The sequence below is a fragment of the Mobula birostris genome, chromosome 3 (assembly GCF_030028105.1).
Source record: "Mobula birostris isolate sMobBir1 chromosome 3, sMobBir1.hap1, whole genome shotgun sequence".
Taxonomy (NCBI): Eukaryota; Metazoa; Chordata; class Chondrichthyes; order Myliobatiformes; family Myliobatidae; genus Mobula; species Mobula birostris.
In genome coordinates, this window is record NC_092372.1 from 19,816,850 (window position 1) to 19,839,312 (window position 22,463).

General features: G+C 41.0%; 1 protein-coding gene across 13 annotated transcripts in view; it reads left to right on the forward strand.

Moving 5' to 3' along the window:
- Window positions 1-19,896, forward strand: part of ubap2a (ubiquitin associated protein 2a) — a 91,422-nt gene extending 71,526 nt beyond the window's left edge. For 6 of the 13 annotated variants that reach the window (XM_072252319.1, XM_072252318.1, XM_072252322.1 and 3 more), the window contains exons 22-28: window positions 90-171; window positions 578-792; window positions 6,078-6,174; window positions 9,654-9,764; window positions 11,598-11,662; window positions 16,082-16,270; window positions 19,029-19,896. In XM_072252319.1, coding sequence (XP_072108420.1) covers window positions 90-171; window positions 578-792; window positions 6,078-6,174; window positions 9,654-9,764; window positions 11,598-11,662; window positions 16,082-16,270; window positions 19,029-19,124 — 855 coding nt within the window. In that variant the 3' untranslated portion in view covers window positions 19,125-19,896. The remainder of the gene's footprint in view (window positions 1-89; window positions 172-577; window positions 793-6,077; window positions 6,175-9,653; window positions 9,765-11,597; window positions 11,663-16,081; window positions 16,271-19,028) is intronic. The other 7 variants (XM_072252321.1, XM_072252323.1, XM_072252329.1 and 4 more) reach the window with 4 other exon arrangements.
- Window positions 19,897-22,463: the final 2,567 nt, after the last annotated feature.

The following is a 22,463-nucleotide window of genomic DNA, read 5'->3' on the forward strand; positions in this document are numbered from 1 at the left end:
ACTACTGCTAATTCACCATGTATTTTTCTTACTTTTTCCTTCACCTTTCCTCCTACCCTCCCCACCCCAAACAATTCCCACTATGGTAGGATTATTATGGAATGGCATTCCCTGCTCCAGCCACGGCACTTGCAAGCAGAGATGGAAATCTTGCAAGTAATCCATACTCAGGTGTGTGTGTTTTTTTTTTACCAGATCCTTTTGAATTGTGTTCTCTTGCCTTTTTGTCTTTTGAGAATTTTTTATTCAGCAGGGTAGTTGAATTTGTTCCATAAATATTAATAGGCTAATAATAATCTCTCCCTCAATTGTGCAAGAGTAAATATGGTTTATATTTCTAATTTTAATAATTATGGTCATTTTTCAACATTTAATACATATCGAGTAATGTTGCTCGATTTTTTTTGAAATAGGTCTCTATTCTCAGTCTGTTGCATTCAGTTAATACTTCAGACATTGATATCAAATGAATTACTTTTTAATATATTTTAATAAATTAGAAATTCATTTATAACAATAGAAGTTACTTGTCTTTTTTACTGATCCACATTAAATCAAGTCCTCTCATACGTTTTAGGTGACTTGACGAAGTTTGGCAGGGGTGACTCTGCCTCACCTGCTCCAGCAACAACTTTAACCCAGCCTCAGCAAAATCAGACGCAAAGTCATCACACCACTCAACAGGCCTTCTTAAACCCAGCCTTGCCTCCAGGTTACAGTTACACAGGGTTGCCATATTATGCTGGTATGCCTGGAGTACCCAGCACATTCCAGTATGGACCTGCCATGTTTGTAAGTAATTTGTACCTTTAGTATTGTACTGTTGAATATGACATACATCATCCTGAAATGTTAGAGTTAAATATATTTGGAATTTCACGACACATGCGGCGAGAATAAACCTGATTCTGATTCTGAAATTGCAAGTAATAAATTACCATTGAAATACACAATGTCTCTACATAAGGTAACTGACAGCAAATAAAATAATGGCAGTGAGAGTGTTGTGTGGAGGGGTGGGTTATTGGGTAGAGGATCAGCCTTACTACTTGGGGAAAGTAACAGTTTTTGAGTCTGGTGGTCCTGAGTGGATGCTGCATAGCCTCCTTCCTGATGGGAGTATGATTAAAATCAGTTACTCATTTCTGTCCTGAAATAGAAAGGGTACAAGAAGAATATGTTATTCTCTTTAGGACCTAATTTTAACAATTTATATGCATCATCTAAAATAATTGTATTTAGTCAAGTATCATTTACATCTCCATATGCTTTTGTAAACATTGTGTTTCATTGACAAATTTCTGAAATCTAAATTTGTAAAATCTCAGCTTAGAATGGATGTGGCTTTAGGAGTAAATTTGGAGGGAGTTTAGAGAAGGAATGTACTTCTCCAAATATGGTGGAAAACTTGAAGAGAATTAACTTCACTGTGTACTATTCAAAAGAGCTTTTAGCCAATTATAATGTCTATGTGACAATTTTATAATTTGCAATTTTGGCCTTAAGAAGATTAGTTTGTTGGATCTGAGCTTGGTTACAGAGGATGAAACTGTTCTTCAGTGAATTGATTATCTCCATCTGTAGTTTGCCTCCTAAGTGCAGAGGGAAGATATCTGACCCAGTCATTGGTGATGTCTGCAAAATGTTGTTCTGTGAGAAATGTGCTGGCATAGACAAAAACTGAACCATTAATAAATGTGACCCGCAGCAGAATCAAGCAGAAAATATAAATTCCTGAAGTAGGATTCAGTATCAAGTCTAGAAGGCAGTAACATCTGAGATGGAATTTCAGGTTTATTATCATCTGCCTGTACATAAATACAACCAAATGAAATAATGTTCCTCTGGACCACAATACACTCACAAAATATATATCACACAGAGTACATAAAACAAAATACTGCCACAAATAAGTTAAAGTATTATTCAAAGTTCACATAGTGTGCGGCACAGGTAAACAGTAAATGGCTTGCTGTCCTAGTGACAACATATCAGTGGTGTCAGGGTATTCATTAATCTCACAACCTGAGGGAAGAAGCTGTTACCCAGTCTGACAATCCTTGTCCTAATGCTGTGGGACCTTTATATACAACACTCCTGGTAAATGTCACTACTAGTGGGGATGAAGACACCAGTGATCCTCTTGGTTGTTTTTACTCTCCTCTGTAGGGTATTGCAGTTTGATGCCTTGCACACACAGTGATGTAGCCAGATAGGGCATTCTCAATGTGGGGCCAGGTTGGCTTGTGTGTTATGTGCACACCAGGGAACTTTGTGCTCTTCACTCTCTCCACGGTAGAGCCATTGATGTGCAATGAAGAGTTTTCGACATGCACTTTCCTGGGGTCCACAGTCATCTCTTTTGACTGCGTTGAGACTCAGATGGTGGTTCTACCATTTAACAAGCCTCTCTACTGCCTCTCTATGTGTTGACTCATCATTGTCGTTGATGATGTCAACTGCTGTTGTATCATCAGCGGATATGATGCAGTTTGAACTGGATCTGCTAGTGCTATTGTGAGTCAGCAGCAGGCTGAGCATAGCCCTGGGGGCACCATTGCTCAGCATGATGGAGCGTGAGTAATTGCTGCCAACTTGGACACTGGGGTCTTTCTGTCAAGAAGTCTAAGATCCAGTTATAGACAGGGTGTTGTGTTCCAATGAGGACAGTTTACCTACTAGCCTCTGGGGAACGATCATGTTAAATGCTGAGCTGAAGTAGTTGAATGACATCCTGGCTGTATGAGACATCGTTTTCTTGCTGGGACAAGACAGTGGAGGGCCAACACTGTGGTATCATCAGTGGACTGGTCTGAGAGGTAGGCAAACTATAAAGGGATTTTATATGATCCATTTCCAGCTAATTGAAGATCTTAGTGGTTGTTAAGGTTAGCACAACTGGCCAGTAATTGTATAGGCCAGTTGCTGTTGCTCTCTTGGACACTGGAATGATGGTGGCTGCCTTGAACCCTGCAGGAACAGTGGACTGTTACAAAGAGATGTTAAAGTTGTTAGCTCGGCTGCACAATCCCTCAGCACCCAATCAGATATGTTGCCCGGCCCTGCAGCTTTGCATGGTTTTACCCTGGTTAGGATCCTCCTCACTTCTTCTGTAGCCAGACAGTATACCTGTTCCTCAGGGGGAGAGGGGCTTTCCTCGATGTCACATTATTTATTTCATCAAATCATGTACAAGTAGGCTTTCAGGGTGGATTTGAAATCTGTAATAGTTTGTATACCTTGCCACATGCGTCGCGTGTCCCTGGTGTCACAAAGGTATCTCAATTTTTTTTATCAGTATGTCTTCCTGATGGCACATGAAAGCGCAGATCTTGCTGACTTTAGAGTTGTCCTATTCCCCTGATCCCTAAGCATTGCACAAACTTCTGCCATCAACCATGGTTTCTAGTTTGCCTTGGTGCTGTAGTGAAGGACACGTCAGAAGCTGTTTTCGTCTTAAGACCATAAGAAACAGGACCAGAATTACGCTATCTGGCCCATTGAGTCTGCTCTGCCATTCAATCATGGCTGATTCTTTTTTTTTCTGTCTCCTGCTCAACCTCAGTTCCCAACCTCAGTTCCCAACCTTCTCCCCATAACCTTTGATGCCATGTCCAATCAAGAACCTATCAATCTCTGCCTTAAATACACCCAACAACCTGGCCCTCACAGCTGCATGTGGCAACAAATTCCACAAGTTCACCATCCTTTGACTAAAGAAATTTCTCCACATCCCTGTTTTGAAAGTGCACCCCTCTATCCTGAGGCTGTGCCCTCTTGTCCTAGATTCTCCCACCATGGGAAACATTCTTTCCACATCTACACTGTGTAGGCCTTTCAACATTTGAAAAGGTTTCAATGAGATCCCCCCTCATCCTTCTAAATTCCAGCGAGTACAGATCCAGAGCCATCAAACGTTCCAGGTATGATAACTCTCATTCCCGGAATCATCATTGTGAACTGCTTCTGGACCCTCTGTAATGCTAGCACATCTTTTCTAAGATGAAGGGCCCAAAACTGTTCACAATACTCAAGGTGAGGCCTCACCAGTGCCTTATAAAGCCTCAGCATCACATCCTTGCTCTTGTATTCTAGACCTCTTGAAATGAATGCTAACATGGCACTTACCTTCCTCACCACTGACTCAACCTGCAACTTAACCTTCAGGGTGTTCTGCACAAGGACTCCCAAGTCCCTCTGCATCTCAGATTCCTGGATTTTCTCCCCATTTAGAAAATAGTCTGCACATTTATTTCTACTACCAAAGTGCATGACCATGCATTTTCCAACATTGTATCGAGAGATCGTTTGATGTGGAGAGCCATGATCGCCCAAGATTGTAATGCGCAAGATCACTGATAAATTGAAAGCAGGGGCTAGAGATCTTGGTGGTGAAACTTTGTTGATGTTGGTGAATATCGATCAAATGTCGAGGATGGTAAGTTAGAAGGTAATGTCCAAAGGAACTTACCTTGCTCTGCCCACAAGGGAAGTGTATGAGAGCAAAGGTGTGGGATGCCATTAATGCTAATGGTACCACTATTGATAGCAGAATCTTATTGTGACCAGGTGGTGTACAAGAATAAGGTGGTTGAGTGGTGTCGGAATAACAACCTTCTGCTCAGCATCAGCAAGACCAAATAACTGATTGTGGACTTCTAAAAAGGAATGGTGGGCGAACACACACCAGTCCTCATTTAGGGGTAAGCAGAGAAAAGGTTGAGCAACTCCAAGTTCCTGGGCATCAATATCTTAGATGATCTATCCTGCGCACAACATTGATGCAGTCGTGAAGGAATGCACCAGTGGCTCTTCAGCATTAAGGGTTTAAGGAGATTTGGCATGTTACCAAATACTCTAGCATATTTCTGCAGATGTACCGTGGAAAGTATTCACACTGGTTGCATCACCGCCTGGCCGTGATATGCAGGGTCACAAGAGCTGTAGACAGTTGTAGATTCAGCCACCTCCTTCATGGGCACAAGCCTCCCTAACATCAAGTGCATCTTCAGAAGGTGGTTGCTCAAGAAGACGATATCTATCATTTAGAACCTTCACTATCTGGGACATGCCCTCTTCTCCTTACTACCATCAGGAATGAGGTTCAGATGACTGAAGATGCACACTCAACATGTTAAGAATAGCTTCCTCTCTGTCATCAGATTTCTGAACTGATGAACTATACCTCATTAATCTTCTTTTGCATTATTTATTGATTTTTAAGTTGTAACTTGTGCTGCCACAACGACATACGTGAATAAAATAATCCTGTTTCTGATTCAGAGCTCTGACAGTGATGACAGAATGGAATTCACCATGACTGGTTAATCTGTCTGAGAACTGACTGTTTCTATTATATGTCATACACTTGTAGTATTGGCTGAGTTTCTTTTTCTCTCTCTCGCCCCACTAATATGACCTGTGATGTTGGGCATTAACTTCCAGCTCTGCATTTTGTATCTCTCTTTCTGGTGTGTCATTCCACCCCCCCCCCCCCCCCCCCCAGCTCTTTGCCCTATCCTGGATCTTTATTGTCCCCTTAGTGACACAAACATTCAGTCTTCCCAAAATGAAACTAATCTTTATGTCAATAGAGCCAGAAACAATATTTTTTGTTTACTGAAGGGTACATGCTGCTTGCAGGAAAGGTAATTAAAATAATCTGCCATGGGATGAAATAGGAAAGGGTCATGTTAATTTTGGTGCGTAAGGTTTATTGAGATCATCTTGCTGTATTTAGGTTGGAGTTCTCACAATAATCTGTAAAATACTTTTGAGAATCTTCAAGTTGTTTCTCAGATACAAGAAATCATGTGTTTCAAAAAGTTCTGCCTAACTTGCTATGGTACTCCCAATTTGAATCCCAAGTTGAATTAGTGTTTCTGTAAAAGATAGGTGAGTAAAATAACTTCAGTAGACTTGTAATTTTACAAAGGGACTGAGTGTAGTGTAATTTGAGCTATTCTCTTAGGACTTGAAGTGAACAAAAATAACCATATTTTGTTCCCACAACTACGTTTTTTTTAAAACTTTGCTTTCTAAATAAAGATAATGAAGTATCTTAACTGCATTTATAGGTTCCTCCAGCATCTGCTAAACATGGTATGAATATGAATACAGCTTCAACGCCTTTTCAACAGGCATCCAACTATGGCCAGCATGGATATGGAGCAGGTAATTCAAGGTGTTTAGAATAATAGAAAATGTTACTTAATCAGCACGATATTATGGGTCAATTGGCCTGTGCAGTGATGTACTGTTTTATGCTGCTCCCGTAGCTGGAGCACTAGGCTTATTTCCTCCTGTGTTTTTGTTTTCATTTCCCAAGCTTCTCTCTCGACCAGGGACATTAAAGCCTATTCTAGCAGCTGCCTACTCCTACCAGTGGCAATTAGATACATAATCTGATATTCAGTGATCTCAGGATAAATATTAGGAAGTATTCCAGTGGAAACATTCTCCTCTTCATAAAGTATTACCTTTTGTTCCCACCAGGGAAAGTGCCACCTTAATGTTTCATCCAACAGAGGATGCTTCTATTCGCAGAATATTGCATGTTTATGATCTTTCAATTGAGTACTTAACGTTTATCATGAGGCTAAAGTTTTTCGTCTGTATTCTTAAAGAAACTTTTGATCCTTTTGCTGTAAGGATACAGGAGTTGCTTAGAGCATTTCTTCATCATTGAAATGGCATTCTGTCTCACTGTCTTTTCTCTTGAAAATGGCCATTTGGACGACATTAGAGCAGTGGTCCCCAACCACGGGCCGCAAAGCATATGCTACCAGGCCACGAGGAAACGATACGAGTCAACTGCACTTTCCTCATTCCCTGTCACGCACTGTTGAACTTCAGTGCGCGCGAGGTCGTTACCCACGTGAGGACATCAGCTGGTCATTAGCCTACAACTACTCGATGAATTAAAAACAAACGTTGCTTGAGTTTCTTTGGAAGAGGTGGTAGGGGACATAAAAGGTCTAATGATGATGATAAAGCAGAGACAGCCGAGGCCGAGACTGCAAAAAAAAGAGAAAGCTTCCTTCAACAGAAAATACGACGAGTCGTACATAAAATATGGCTTTATTGCAACCGGTGACTCTCACGCTCCAAGCCCTGTGTGTGGTATGTGGAGACAAGCTGTCTAATGCGGCAATGAAGCCCTCAAATCTGCTTCGGCACCTTGATTCCAAGCACCCTGCACAAAAGGCAAACCCGTTGAGTTTTTTGAGCGGAAAAAACATGAGCAAGCGAGATGGAAGCAAGTGCTGAGAGCCACCACCTCAACAAATGCAGCTGCTCTGAGAGTGTCGTACTTAGTGGCTAGCCGTATTGCTAAGGCTAAGAAGCCTTTCACTGTTGGTGAAGAATTGATTCTGCCTGCCGCCAAGGACATGTGCCATGACTGTTGGAAGAAGCTGCAGCTAACAAGATGGCACAGGTTTCTCTTTCAACTACCACAGTTTCAAGGAGAATTGATGACATAGCGGAGGACATTGAAGCACAGTTGTTGGAACGGCTTAACGAGTCTGGTTTCACTACCCGAGTCAAAGAGGTTGCTCCTGAATGGCAGTCTACACACTGTGTCACACACAGGGAAATGCTGGCTAGCCAAAAAATGTCACCTGATCTTAACAGTGTATTGAGTGACGTTGTTGAAGTTATCAATCACATTAAAGCAAAAGCCCTTAACTCACATCTGTTTGAGCAGCTTTGCGAGTAAATGGATGCACAAAACACCTGCTCTTACACACTGAAGTCAGGTGGCTATCAAGGGGGAGAGCCCTGGCCAGGGTTTTGAGTTAAGAGAGCAGCTACAGAGATTTCTTTCAGGAAAAAAGTCACCACTGGCAGCACACTTTAATGACGAGGAGTGGATAGCAAAACTCGCTTATCTGTGTGACATCTTCAACCTACTCAATAAATTCAATTTGTCACTTCAAGGGAGAATGACAACTGTCTTCAAGTTGGCAGATAAAATGTCTGCTTTCAAAGCCAAACTGGAACTGTGGGGACGGCGAGTGGACAGGGGCATATTTGACATGTTCCCAACATTAGCTGGGAATTTGGGAGAGACTGAGGCTCACAGCTGGTGCGCGAACACCTATTTTTGCTGTCCACAGAATTCGAGCGTTACTTCCCAAGCGCAAATGACCCAAGACATGCAAAGGAATGGGTCCGTGATCCATTTGTGAATGTCCCCGGTGAATCATCCATGTCAGCGCGGGAAGAAGATCAACTCCTTGAGCTTGCAAATGACAGTGGGCTGAAAAGTATGTTTGACATAACATCTCTGCCGACACTCTGGATCAAAGTCAAGGCTGAATATCCTGAGTAGCCAGGAAAGTACTGAAAACGTTGCTTCCATTTCCAACATCATATCTCTGCAAAGCAGAGTTTTCTGCAATGAATGCAACGAAAACTAAATTGCAGAATAGACTGGACAAAAGGAACCCCCTTATGATTTATAATTGACTTATCACTATATTCATGCGAGGAAAATATGCGCTGTGTGTTTTATATTAAATTTGTTAGATAAACTCTTTTAGAAACAAAATTGAATGTATTAGCTACTGATAAGTCTGATGTGACTTATAGTTGATTTATCACCTATATTCTGGTCGTGATTAACCCCCCGCCCCCGGTTGGCCGGTCTGCAAGAATATTGTCATCAATATTAAACCGGTCTGTGGCACAAAAAAGGTTGGGGACTCCTGCACTAGAGTATTGTTTGTGTTTGGTCGAACCATATCCAGATATGTGCCTGATCTACAGGAGGAGGGAGAAATGTGAGGAAATTTATTAAATCTGGCTGTGCAGTGAACTATGAGAATAGTTATAGATGGTGTTATCGTGATGTGGACAGACTGAGGAATGGGCAGATAAGTGGCATATGAAATTTAATGCTGTGAATGCAAGATGCTACATTTTGCTAGGAAGAGTGATTTATTATAAACCAGAGAACATAATGCTATGAGGAACAGATCTGGGGGAAGGGGTATATTTGTCCAGTTTATTTAAGTTTACAAATGGGGCCATAATATAATCTTTTATAAGTGTCAATTTTGGCCACTGCTTGAGTTCTGGATTCCACACAGGAAAAGATGTGTGAGGAGGTAGAGATAAAATTTATTAAAATGTTGAGGTACTTCAGTTGTGTGTAAGTTGTAAACCTGGGGTTGACACCCTTGAAATAGAGGAGGTGTTCTCGAGAATGTTAACTGTTTAAGCAATAATTCTAATGCTGCTACTAAAATGTGAACCTAGAATTTTAGTTAGCCACCACAGACCTGTTAGTTATCATTTAAAATGCTCATGGGAGCTTTCTATGTATGGAGAATGCAGTTTGTTGTCTTCTCAGTATCTCTATTCTTTGAACGAATACTGCAATACCGTTTATAATCATGAGAAATTGCAGATGTCCACACTTTCTATTTGGGAATTGGAATTACATATAGTTTCATGGATATGAATAAATTTCAATATAGTCCTATTTCAAAAAGGGCACAACTGGTATTAGAGGGCAGTTGATGACCATAGGAACACATGTCTGCAGTAGTATCACTTAAAGTGGAAGAACAAAACAAAATTGTAGCAAAGCAGAAGAAACCAAGGTTTTGACTGCAGGGATTCTACAGTCTATCATTCTTGGTTAGCAGGTTATGATGAAATAAACCAAGGGACGGGAGCCGGAGATTATAGCAAAGGTGCCTACAGTGGGTCTTCTCAAGCACAAACCAAATCATCCACAGCTGGACCAGGGAAAGGTAAGATCTCTGGGTCAATCCTAATGATTGTAGAAAGGCTTATGCAAGTTCACGTAATGTGGAAGCTATACAGCATGGAAATTGGGCCACTTGGCCCATAGCCTTCTGTGCCGAGGCAATCTGCAGATATGGTAATTAGAGAACTGCTTGATCATTGGTTATGCACTACATCCTTAGATAATAGGTAATATTGAGGTATTTTGCTGTTTTGGTTGGGATGTTGTTTAGCAAAGCTAGCGTTCTTTTATTATGTGGAGTTCTGAGAGCCAAATTTTACTTGAACATGGGAGCATTAGAGGTGTTTAAGAAACTCTTAGATAAAATAATGGAGGGCTCTGTGGGAGGGTAGGATTAGATTGATCTTGGAGTAGGTTAAAAGGTTGGCACAACATTGTGAGGTGAAAAGCCTTTACAGTTCTATGTTCTAAGCATTTGCCACTGCCAAGGTTATTGATGTATGTAAACTGCTCAGCTTTACTAAAAACCAGTTTATGCAGCCGTGAGAAAGGAAAGGGTAGAAGCTACATCTGTTGACTGAGGAAAGGGGAAATAAACCAGAGCTCCTAATTGGTGACCAGATGACATCCTTATAAAGTGCATATGTAAACATTGGTTGAAGGTCATATCACAACAGAGAATGTTCACTCTGCCTTTATAATGTTCTGAGGTAAGAGATGTTTTCAGTAGGAATATCTGAAGAAAAGGATCAGTTTATTGTTGAGTCAATTATTCCTTCTACCAAGTATTAGAAGTTGTTCAGAACTCTGATCTTCAAGGAATATGTCAATTTGGTACATAGCAGGAACAAGTGGTGTCCGTTTATTAAATTGAAATCAATAGTACCCTTAATGGTTTTTAAGTAAGATATTACTTTCCATATTGTCACATTTTGTTTGTCTGCTGTCTTATATTGACATTAAGTTGTATTGTGCTTGACCCAACCCATGCAGTCCCATTCATAAGCAAGCAACTACAACCCATAACTTTTCCCCCAGTAATCTCATTGCAAGGTAGTGGAGAGCTGCAAATGACAAACAGGCATCGGATGGTGAAACTTGTGCATTTGGCCCACCCTGTAGTTCTTTGGCAGCTCATCGGTGTCATGGATATTTTCACTTTTTACAGTAAAACTATCAAACAATTTTGAAATCCCAATGTTCTGGCTTCTGACTCACGGTTATCAATTTCCACTCAAATGAGTTTCTGCTTTCCTACTCATTGGGACCCAGTCTCCGCGCTCACAAAGCACTTACTGAGAGAAAACATAATAACATAACTATGCCAAATAACGCAGGTCATCAAGTTTCATTTACTACTTGGACTGTTGAGAAGCCAGATATAAAGTACATCCGACGACAATATAATGCTCCATAGCCACCAAACTTGAGTCCAGTAATGGAGCAGGTGGTACAAAATACCAGCACCTGATCTTTAAAGCAAATCATAAAGCACTCTGTTCTTATTTATACCTCTGGATTTCACGGGTTATCCCTGATATAGAAAACTATTTCCTATCCTCCCAACTTGAGGTCAGAAATGCTTTAAATATGACTAAACTGAAGCAAATGTTCTATCTGGTTTATTTTTGTGTTGATGTCAAGTTGGTTGTTGACAAAGGTACACTTTAAAAGGAAATTCCTCTTCTCAGTCTGCAAGTACACCATCAAATCGTAAAGCACTTTGATCTTATTTACACCTCTGGATTTCACAGGTTATCCCTGATATAGAAAACTATTTCCCATCCTCCCAACTTGCTTCAGTTTAGTCATGACTTGGGGATTCCTGTGAAGAATACAGCTTTCAATTATCATAATGGTGCATTTTATGTTCTAGGTATTTCAGTGAACTCCACTAACATTGGTGTGCCTGACATGACTGGCTCAGTATACAAGACTCAGGTGAATATTTTTTTTTTGTTCTAATGCATGGTATTTCTCTGCCTTTTTGCTGAGTTTTCCTTAGGAGGTGGGAAGGACATGCTTTCTATCTGTGTGGGAGTGACACAAATTGGGTGGTGGTGTATTGGCGGATGATTTTTCAGTGACGTATGGACTTGCACCCTGAGATCCATCTACATCAGTACTGCAGAGGGTTCTGCCATTTACTGCCTTGCATTTGATCTCAGAAAATCCTTCCCCGCACACTCACCTGGATTAAACGCGATCTGCCATTTCTCAGCCTAAATGTCCAACTAACCTATATCTTGTTGCATCCTTTGACAACCTTCCTCACTATCCACAACCCCACCAAGTTTTGTATCAACAACGAACTTGCTTATCAGACATGTTCAGCAGGGATCAGGGCGGGGTCCATTGGTTTTGTAATATAAATTGAAGGAGAGCAAGGAACTTTCATTGTTGGTAAATAGTGCTGGAGTGATGAGTGCTCTTAGAGAACTAGTCCATATAGTATGTATATAGTTGTCATAGCTCGGAGTTGAGGATGATAGATTAGCATGGATAGGAGATTGGCTGAAAAAAGCAGTCAGAAAGAATAAGCAGGTTATTTTTCAATTTCTCTAACTTCTAGTAATTTTCTCCCTCCCCCTTCCCTTCCATTCCATTCCTCACTCTGGCTCCCCTCTTACCATTCTCTTATTCTCTTCATCTCACCTCCCCGGTCCCCCTGCTCCTTTTTTCATCTCCCCCCCCCCCCTTCCCTCCCCATTCTGGCTTCTGCCTTTCCAGTCTTGGTGAAGGGCCTCGGCCTGAAACATTGGCTGTTTCCAGAGATGCTACCTGACATGCTGAGTTCCTCCATTTTCTGTGTGTTATTTTTGTGTTGGCAGATTATTGATGGGACACCATACGAATCAGTATTTGGTTCTTGCTTTTGCAATCTATTTTAATAACATGAGTGAAAGATGATATAGTCGTCAACTGACAACATAGTTATGTGTAGAAATGAGTTGTGAGGAGTCTACAAAGTGTTGATCAATAATATGGCTATGCATTTAAAACAAATATGAATGATAAAACCAATGAACGTGAATCAAGTAGGGAGGATTGTGTTTTACTTTCTGTTGGGAATGTTGGAACATTGACGGTCTCAGTGCTTTGTGAAATGCACCATTCCCTTTCCAAGCATCAGTTGAATGCAGCAGGATTATTACCAGTCATTGGATATCAGTTATGTTAAAGACATGAGCAATTCTGCAGATGTTGGAAATCTTGAGCAACACACAAATTGCTAGAGGAACTCGAGCCTGGTAGTACGGTATCCATGTAGGGGAGTAAACAGTCCCCTCCATGGGGACTGGATGGGAGGGGGGCAGAAGCCAGAATAAGAGGCAGGGTGAAGGAATACAAGCTGGCAGGTGATCGGTGAGTGCAGATAAGGTAGGTAGGTGGGAGAAAGGATTAAAGTGAATGATGTGAGAAGCTAGGAGACTGGATGAGGTTAAGGGGAGGAGACAGGACAGTAGACTATGAAATAAAGGGAAGAAGGTGGGGAACTAAAGGGGATGGGCAGATTATGAGGGGGGGAAGAGAAGGTGTGAGAGGGCCACCAGAATGAGGCGGGGGGGGAAGGTAGTGGGGGAGAGAACAGAAAGGGAGTGTTTTATCAGAAGTTAGTGAAATCAATGTTCATGCTGTTAGGTTGGGCGCTACCTAAACGGAATATGAGACTGTTTCTTAACCTGCGTTTGGTCTCATTGTGACCTTAGGGGAGGCCGTGGATAGGCATGTCAGCGTGGGATTGGGAATTGGAATTGAAATGGGGAGCCACTGGGAGATCCTGGTTCTCAATGAAGTGGACCCCAATCTATGTTGAGGCACAACAGGTGCAATAAATGATCCCGACAGACTTGTTGCCTCACTTGGAAGGACTGTTTGGTGCTCTGAATCATGATGAGGGAGGAGATGTAGAGGCTTGAGTAGCACTCAGCATGGTTACAGAGGGAGGGAGAAGGGTGGGGAGGGTCGAGTGGACAAAGGAGTCGCGGAGAGAGTGATCCCTGCAGAAAGCGAAGAGTGAGGGGAGGGGGAGAAGTGCTTGCTGGTGGAATTCCATCGGAGATGCAGAGGTTGTGGAGTAAGATGTGTTGGATGTGGAAGCTCATGGGGTGATAGATAAGAGGAACCCTATCCTTAGAAGGTTGAGAGGGTGTGTGGTGAGGGCCGCCTTAGCGTCTAATTGCATCAGGTACTCTTGATCAGCCTCTTCGCAGCTTTGAGGCTCACACAGATTGGGGGGGAGGTCACTTCATTGAGATCCCAGCTGCAACAGCAAGGATCTCCTGGTGGCTACCCATTTCAATTCCACTGCACCCCACATCGACATGTCTATCCACAGCTTCCTCTGTTGGCAAAATGAAGCTAAGCTCAGGTTGGAGGAGCAACACCTCAGATTCTTTTTCAGTAGTTTCCAATCTGTTATCATGAACATCAATTTGTCTTAACTCCTGGTAATCAAGGTTCAAAGTAAATTTATTGTCAAAGTACATAAATCACCATATACAACCCTGAGATTAGTTTTCTTGCAGACATACACAGTAAATCCTAGAAACATAGAATCAATGAAAGACTGCACAACGGGACAGACAACCCACCCATGTGCAAAAGACAAACTGCAAATACAAAAGGAAAAAAAGGAAATAATAAATAAATAAGGAATAAATATCGAGAACATGAACTGAAGAGTCCTTGATAGTGGATTCATAGATTGTGGGAACAGTTCAGTGACGGGCGAGTGAAGTTATCCCTACTATTGAAGAGCCTGATGATTGAAGGGTAATAACAGTTCCTGAACCTGGTGGTATGGGTCCCGAGGCTGTTGTAGTACCTTCCTGATAGCAGCAACAAGAATAGAGCATGGCCTTGATGATGGGGGTCCTTATTGAGAAGATGCTGGTTTCTTGCGACAGCACTGCATGCAGATGTGCTCAGTGGTGGGGGGGTGTTGTCTATGATGGATTGGGCTGTATCCACTACTTTTTGTGGATTTCACTTCCTTCTGACCCACCTCTCTTCCCAAGCTTTGTTTCCCCTCATTTTCATCACCCTTGCCTCTTCTGCCCATCACCTCCCCCTCTTCCCTTTACTCTATGGTCTACTGTCCTTAACTATCAGATTCCTACTCCTTCCACTTATCACCTCCTGGCTTCTCACATCATTTCTTTTAATCTCCCCTGACCTCATTTCACCTACCACCTACCTGCTTGTATCCCTTCCCCTCTCCCTACCTTTTTATTCTGGCTTCTGCCCCTTCCTTTCTAGTTCTGGTGAAGGATTTTGTCCCAAAACTGTTCATTTCTCCTTCATAGATAGATGCTCCCTGACTTGCTGAGTTCCTCCAACATTTTGTTTGTGTTGCACAGTTATGACAAAGCAAACTTAGGATTGTGATAGAATGCTTGCTACTTGATCAAAGCCTGTAGGTGTTGCTTAATGATAAACTGGAAATCAATTTTCCACAATTCTTACAGCTCATTTCTTTATGAATTCAGGGAATCCTACTGACTGCAATCTAAATACAGAGATGCATAGTAATTAATTACTACACACTGGAACTGGATTTCCACTTCTAGAAAACAATGAGAATTCAGCAATACATGCTTAAAATTTCTGAAAGAAATAATACATGTTGTACACTTTACACTTTAATAAGGTTAAATTCAATTCCTTTGAACACAGCTGTTGCTTTTCAGTAAGTGGGTTATTTTCTATCTGCCTGTGTCATCACCATAAATTAAAAATACTCTTGGCTCTTATACCTGCTGGCTTAAGCTTCCAGAATATGAATAATTTCTGATTTGAAAAGTCAAATAACACTTTTTATTCATGGACATCTTTGGCATGGATAGGATTCGTTGCCCAGCTGCTGTTGAATCTCATCGTTCAGCCATTTGTAGGCTGATAAGTAGTATTTCCTCTGTCCTGGTTAGTAATTGAACACATGCATTATACTGAAGTCATTCTGCTTGGAGAGAGAAAGCAAAGCAATGGCCTTGAGACCATCTGAAGCGATGCAGAAAGGTAGCATTTTGAATTTGAGTGCCATGGTAGCATAGCGATTAGCATGACACAATTATTCTTGTGCTAGTTTACAACGCCATCTTTCAGGGGGAGAACGTAAGGAGTTGGTACGTCCTGCCCCTGAACGGGTGAACTTCCTCCCACATTCCAAAGGTCTACTGCTCAATAGGTTAATAGGTCATTGTAAATTGTCCTGTGACTAGGCTCGGATGAAATAGGAGCATGCTGGATGGTGCAGCTTGTTGGGCCGGAAGGGCCTGTTCTATGCTGTACCTCTAAATAAATAAATATGCCATAATTAGGTTTTATTAAGACTTGTTCTTTTTCCTTTCCCTGTAGTCTTTTGACAAGCAGGGATTTCATGCTGGTACACCCCCTCCATTCAATTTGCCGTCAGCTCTTGGAGGAACAGGAACGCTAAATCATAGTGCTGCTACAGGGTACGCACCCCCTTTCCTGCACATTGTGTCAGCTCACCAGCAGGCTCACTCCCAAATGCTGCACCATCATTTGCAGCAGGATAATCAGGTAACAAGTATTTAAGAAAATATTCTTTTAAAATGCCAACTTCACATCTTTCAAAAAAAACGTTCAAAACAATGCAAGAAATTGAGTTCTGTGTTTTTAAGTGCCTTGAAAAAGTACTCAGCCCACATAATTATTTTCACATTTTACTGTCTCGTTTTCTAAATTTAAAGTATATTAAAGTAGGATTTTTTAAGCTAACCTACGAAACATTATGTATCATGTCAAGTCAAAAGAAAAATTCCAAGATCTGTCCACAATTTACTAAAAATTAAAGACCAAAGTTGTGAGGCTGAAAATGTATTCATCCCCTTTGTATTTACTACATTACCTTTCCTCAGGTGCAGTATACAGGTATTATGTTACCAACTCACCTAACTTGTTGATGTAGAAAATTGGAGGATCACTTGTTTTCAATGACTTCATAAAATACCTCTTCTAAATACCCCTTCCTTTTGTAAGGTCCAACAGTGTAGTAGATTTTCAACAGACCAAACCAAAATGAAGACAAAAGAGCATTCAAGACAAGTTAGGGATAATAGGGAAGTACAAAAATAGGAAAGGGTACAGGACCATCTCAAAGGCACTGAACATATGCCGAGCCTCTGTGCAGTTCACTGTGGGGTGGGGGGGGGGGGGGATGAAACCACAACCACATTACCTTGGTCAGGCCGCCCCCTAAACCTAGGTCGCTGGAGAAGAATGGCACTTGTCAGGGAGGCTACTCTGATGCCAACAGCCATTCTTAGTGAGCTGTAGAAGGCAGTGGCTACAACTGGAGAAGTTGTTCATGGCTTCACAATTTCTTAAGGCCTTGTACAAAAAGGGTATTGATGGAAGAGTGGCAAGGAAGAAGCCCTAGCTGAAAAAAAGCATATCCTTGCCTGTAATTACTTTGTAAAATATTACTTTGAAAGTATTGTAAAGATGTGGAAGAAGGTCTTGTGATTGAATGAGACTGTGGTGGAACATTTTGCCTCAACACTAAGCTATACATGTGGCATACTGCACATCAGCCGGGTAACACCAAGCCTCCTGTAAAATATGGTGGAGACAGCATCATGCCATGGGGATACTTCAGTAGCAGGGACTGGGAATCTGGTCAGGATTGATGGGCAATGCTGCTAAATAGAGACATATCCTGGATAAAAATCTGCTAGCCTCACCAGGAAGCTTAAACTGGGAAGGATGTTAGTCTCTTAGTGGGACAACGACCCAACACATACTGTCAGATTAACTACAGGGTGGTTTCAAGTAAACAAAATTGATGCCCTTGAGTGACCCAGTCCTAACCTTAACCTGATCAAATATCTCTGGCAAGACGTCAAAACTGCTGTCCACTGCTGCTCCCCAACTAACCTGGCACAGCTTGAGCAACTTCGCCAAGAGAAGTAAGCAAATCTTGCTCCATCATGTTGTGCAAAACTAATAGACACTTGTCCTGAAAGACTGTTGGCTGTAATAGCTGCATGAGGTGGTTCAACTAGTTACTGAGCAAAGGGGAATAAATACTTTTGAACTGCTGACATTCCTGTTTTTGAATTTTTAGTTTTTCATGCTTTACAATTTTCTGTTTTTGGGCTCTACTGTGAAAAAAGGAGCATGTGACTCAAGTAAAATTCAGTTAAATTGATCAAAATCCCTGGTTATAATAATCCTGTGAACAAAGGGCTGGGGGTTGGATACTTTTGTAAGGCACTGTAGAGGCTTCATAATGACAGGGTTTTAAGTTTTTAAACAATGTGGATAGTTATTAAAATACAGATTTCAGTCAGACCACCACTGTAATGAGAAACAACTGGATCAAGAAAGGGGCTAGTTAACCAAGCTTCTAACTCGTGATTGCTTTTTATTGGCTTCTGTTGAATTGCATGGGTGTGTGGACAAATAATCCTTTGATTTTATTCTACATCTCATGTTTGCATGCAAAGCGTCTGCTCATGCATCACAAATCACCTATTGAGTACCAGAGAACCAGTGATGTCATAGACTAGGCAGGAACCAATACCTTGTGAAGGAGAGGGGATGGTGAAACAAGAGTTCTTTTTCCATTAGTTTAATGAGCAGAAAGCTTTGTAGCTTGCTTTTAAAAAATTAACTTTTCAAAAGAATTTTCACTTTCGTGCTCACTTCCATTTACATTCTGGACTCCTTCATACAACAACACAACAGTTAATGAAACTTTTGGCAAAAACTAGCCAAATTGTCACAGTTTAATGATGTTTGAAAGACATTTGAAATTGAAGCCATAAAATTTTTAGTTTTAGTCTGAATTGTTCATCTATTCTTTATAAATGTAATTGCACTATGTGCATTGAAATTTATTCCTTCATCCAAATATTAGTTTCCTAGATTATGCTACAATAGATGGAGCAGTTTGAGCTTTACAGATACTCCAGGCTGAGCGCAAACTTTTGCTGGGGTTCTTGCTGCATGCTAATTAATTACTTGCAAGTTAGCATTTGAGAATGGGGTTGAGTTAAGCTCTGCTTCTTCTGTGAACCAAAAATAGTTCCTTGGACCCCATTATCTACTCTCTCCATACCCAAAGGGTGGCCAGTTTATGAAAATGTAGTGAATCTCAGGTTTGTATATGGTGATATACATGTACTTTGATAATTACCTTTGCTTCTCATAAAATGATTGCTCAGCAGAATTTAGTACCTTTTGGATGGGGGGAATTTGAAAAGTTGAGACAAGCAATAAAGTTAATATATAATCTTACATTGAAATATTTTTCCAATTGTGTTGTGACTTGCAGGGTGGTTCAGGGCAGCGGAATCAACAGAATGGCATACCACAGAAGTCTCAGGTTAACAAACCCAACTATGGTACATCCCCATACTGGGGGAATTAAGTTGAAAGCTGTTGCCCACTCTTTATAAAACAAGGAAGAAAACTGGCCAAATGTCTGTTGGGGAGAAAGAAATCTTAACATACTGTAAATGTGACAGTTGCTGGCTTTTGATTTGCTGTTGTATGTAATATATTTATGTATGTATTTGTATATGTAATAGTAGAGGTTGGATGTGGTTTCTGCATTTGAAGCCGATCTTCACAGGGGAAAATTTAATGAACACTCCATCAGCAACAGTGCATATTGGTCTAAGCTCCATGGACTGCACTGTTTTGCATTTTGAAAATAAAGTTCCCTTCATTGAGTTTCAGCTGAACTTTATAGAAAATCCCAAGGCGGCAGCAAAACCATTGTAGAAATCCAGATTCTGTGCATAACATTATTATGTGACTATCTCATCAATTTTGTATTTGTATCAATCTTGTACACTGTTAATTTGCCTTCCATCAGACTCTGGATGATTTTCAAAAACCTGTTCATAAGTAGAAACATTTTTTAAAATTTTAGTGTCCTGATAACTTGTATATTTATCCTTGGCGCTATTTATTTAATATTTCAATGTGCCCCTGCCACAGTTTACTGAGCCATGAATGTTTATTGGGTATCTCTCCCTTTTTAACCAGAACTAGTAATTTCAAAGATCTTCACCTGAAAAATGAAAAATGATATCCAGTGCAGCAGCTCACTCTTAACACTCTGAGCATGTTGGGTGAATATTTTAATTTCATTTACATTTCTCTCCAACTCAACCTAATAAAAGCTCTGAGCAATAAGTTTGTGAAACCTTTATTCGTGTGCTTTTTTAAAAACTGTTAAGAGGTAATTTATTGACTTTTAATAGAAACTGATTCTGAGTGATGAAGTAATTTAACAGCCTGAGCAATAGCAGCAAAAATGTTGAATCATTTGAAGTCCTGTGCTATAGTTATGACTACCTTGAGCTTGAGTGGGGTAAATGTGTATACACTTACATCCAGCATAGATAGGTGTTCTATTGCAAACTGGAGAAACAACACCTTGTATTCTGCCTGGTTTGCCTACAGCCTGGCAGCATGGACATTGCAGTCTCCAATTTTAGATCACGTGCTTTCCTCTTCCTGTCTAGTCTCCTCTTATCTACCTAGTTCCTCCATTGCCCAACCACCCACCCCCCCCCCCACCCCAACACACACTTTCCCCCCTTCTCCACGCACAGACTGGTTCTCTGCCCAGGTACAAATACCTGGGGATTCGAATTGATAATAAACTGGATTGGTCAAAGAACACAGAGGCTGTCTACAAGAAGGGTCAGAGCCCTCTCTATTTCCTGAGGAGACCGAGGTCCTTTAACATCTGCTGGACAATGCTGAGGATGTTCTGCGAGTCTGTGTTGGCCAGTGCTATCATGTTTGCTGTTGTGTGCTGGGGCAGCAGACACCAACAGAATCAACAAACTCATTCGTAAGGCTAGTGATGTTGTAGGGATGGAACTTGACTCTCTGACGGTGGTGTTTGAAAAGAGGATGCTGTCCAAGTTGCATGCCATCTTGGACAATATCTCCCATCCACTACATAATGTACTGGTTGGGCACAGGAGTACATTCAGCCAGAGACTCATTCCACCGAGATGCAACACAGAGCGTCATAGCAAGTCATTCCTGCCTGTGGCCATCAAACTTTACAACTCCTCCCTTGGAGGGTCAGACACCCTGAGCCAATAGGCTGGTCCTGGACTTATTTTCTGGCATAATTTATTTATATATTACTATTATTTATGGTGCAACTGTAACAAAAACCAATTTCCCCCGGGATCAATGAAGTATGACTATGACTACTATCTCCAATTATCAGATTCCATTAAATGCAGTTCTTTGACTCTACCTGGCACTTCGTATTTCTGGTGTGCCACTTCCACTCTCCTCAACTGGATTTACCTATTGCTTGCAAACTTTCTCCATCCCTTCTGCTCACTCCCCCTCACCTCTTTGACGTGGTTCACTATCTTTTAGTCCAGATGAGGATCTTGACCTGAAATGTTAACTATCTATTTTATTCTATAGATACACCCAGGCATAAGCATCCCCAGCAGTTTTTTTTTTGCTCCAGATTCCAGCATCTGTAATCTATTGTTTCATTGATTTTCAAATGCCTGTTACTGATTTGTACAAAATGTTTTGTTTGAATGTCTATTAATATCAATTCAGAAATGCATGAGGCGTGATTTAAAATATATGGGGTTGAGACAGTAATCTTAAGTTACTGTCAAGCAATGGTCTGGTGTCCATTTGAGATTTCAATCGGAAACACTTGGCTTAGCTAGATCAAAGAATTGACATCCAACAGTGAAGTGAAAGTGAATACTCTCAAAATAAAGGTATTGGAGATTAAGGATGGAATAATCTCAAATAAAGGAAGAGGACAGTGCTAGTAGGTAGTCAATCCTCGTAGCCACAGGCCATCACTACCCAAGTTCCTCAGCATTGGGTATAATTGTTGATGACTAAATAACTTAGATTTTCTTCTCAGCAAAAAGAACCCGGATGACATTCTGGCGTGGGCTACAAAGCAGCAACATTCATTCATATGGCATAGCATATGTAACTTAAAATTGTCCATCTGTTCATCTACCTTAGAAATTCAGTACTAATGCACTCCCAACAGCAAACAGGTGAGAAACTGGGTTTCCAACAAAAAGCATTTCATTGTCTAATATCCCAAATTTTCTGTAATCTACAACACACTGGGGTTGAAGTGGAATAATTCTATTTACCTGGATCAATCCATCTTCAGCATACAAGGTTCCACCTTCCCAGCACAAAGCAACCAGTTTCATTGCTATGCCCCTCACCACCAGTGTACACTGTTCAGCAATGTATTGCAACTATATTATTTTATGACTACTTTTCTAGGTGACTTTGGCCAAGTTGTAACTGCAATGATATCCTGAATACAGAAAAGGATAATTAAAATGAACATGGTCTTGGCCTAAATAAGTGGCAATGACCTCCTAACAAAATTCAAACAAATACTCCTCAGAGCAACTCTGGCTTACAAGGTAGCAAACCAACCCATGGACAAGAACAATGGAAAGATCAATGGGAATTAATTTTTATCCCCAAAGTTGGATTTTATATTTGAAAGTGGGGATGTAGAGAAATGGAACCTCAGGCTCAAAAATTTTTGTTTTCACTTTTGCAGCTGAAGTAGAACTTAACATTTAAAAACTAACCATTCTTGTGAAATAGATTCACAGCCCAAGAATGATAATGGTGTGTGCTACAATGCCCCCTAGTGCATAGAGGACCAATTGCAGGATCATACAGAACTAGACTTTTATGTTAGTTATTGAGATACAGTGTG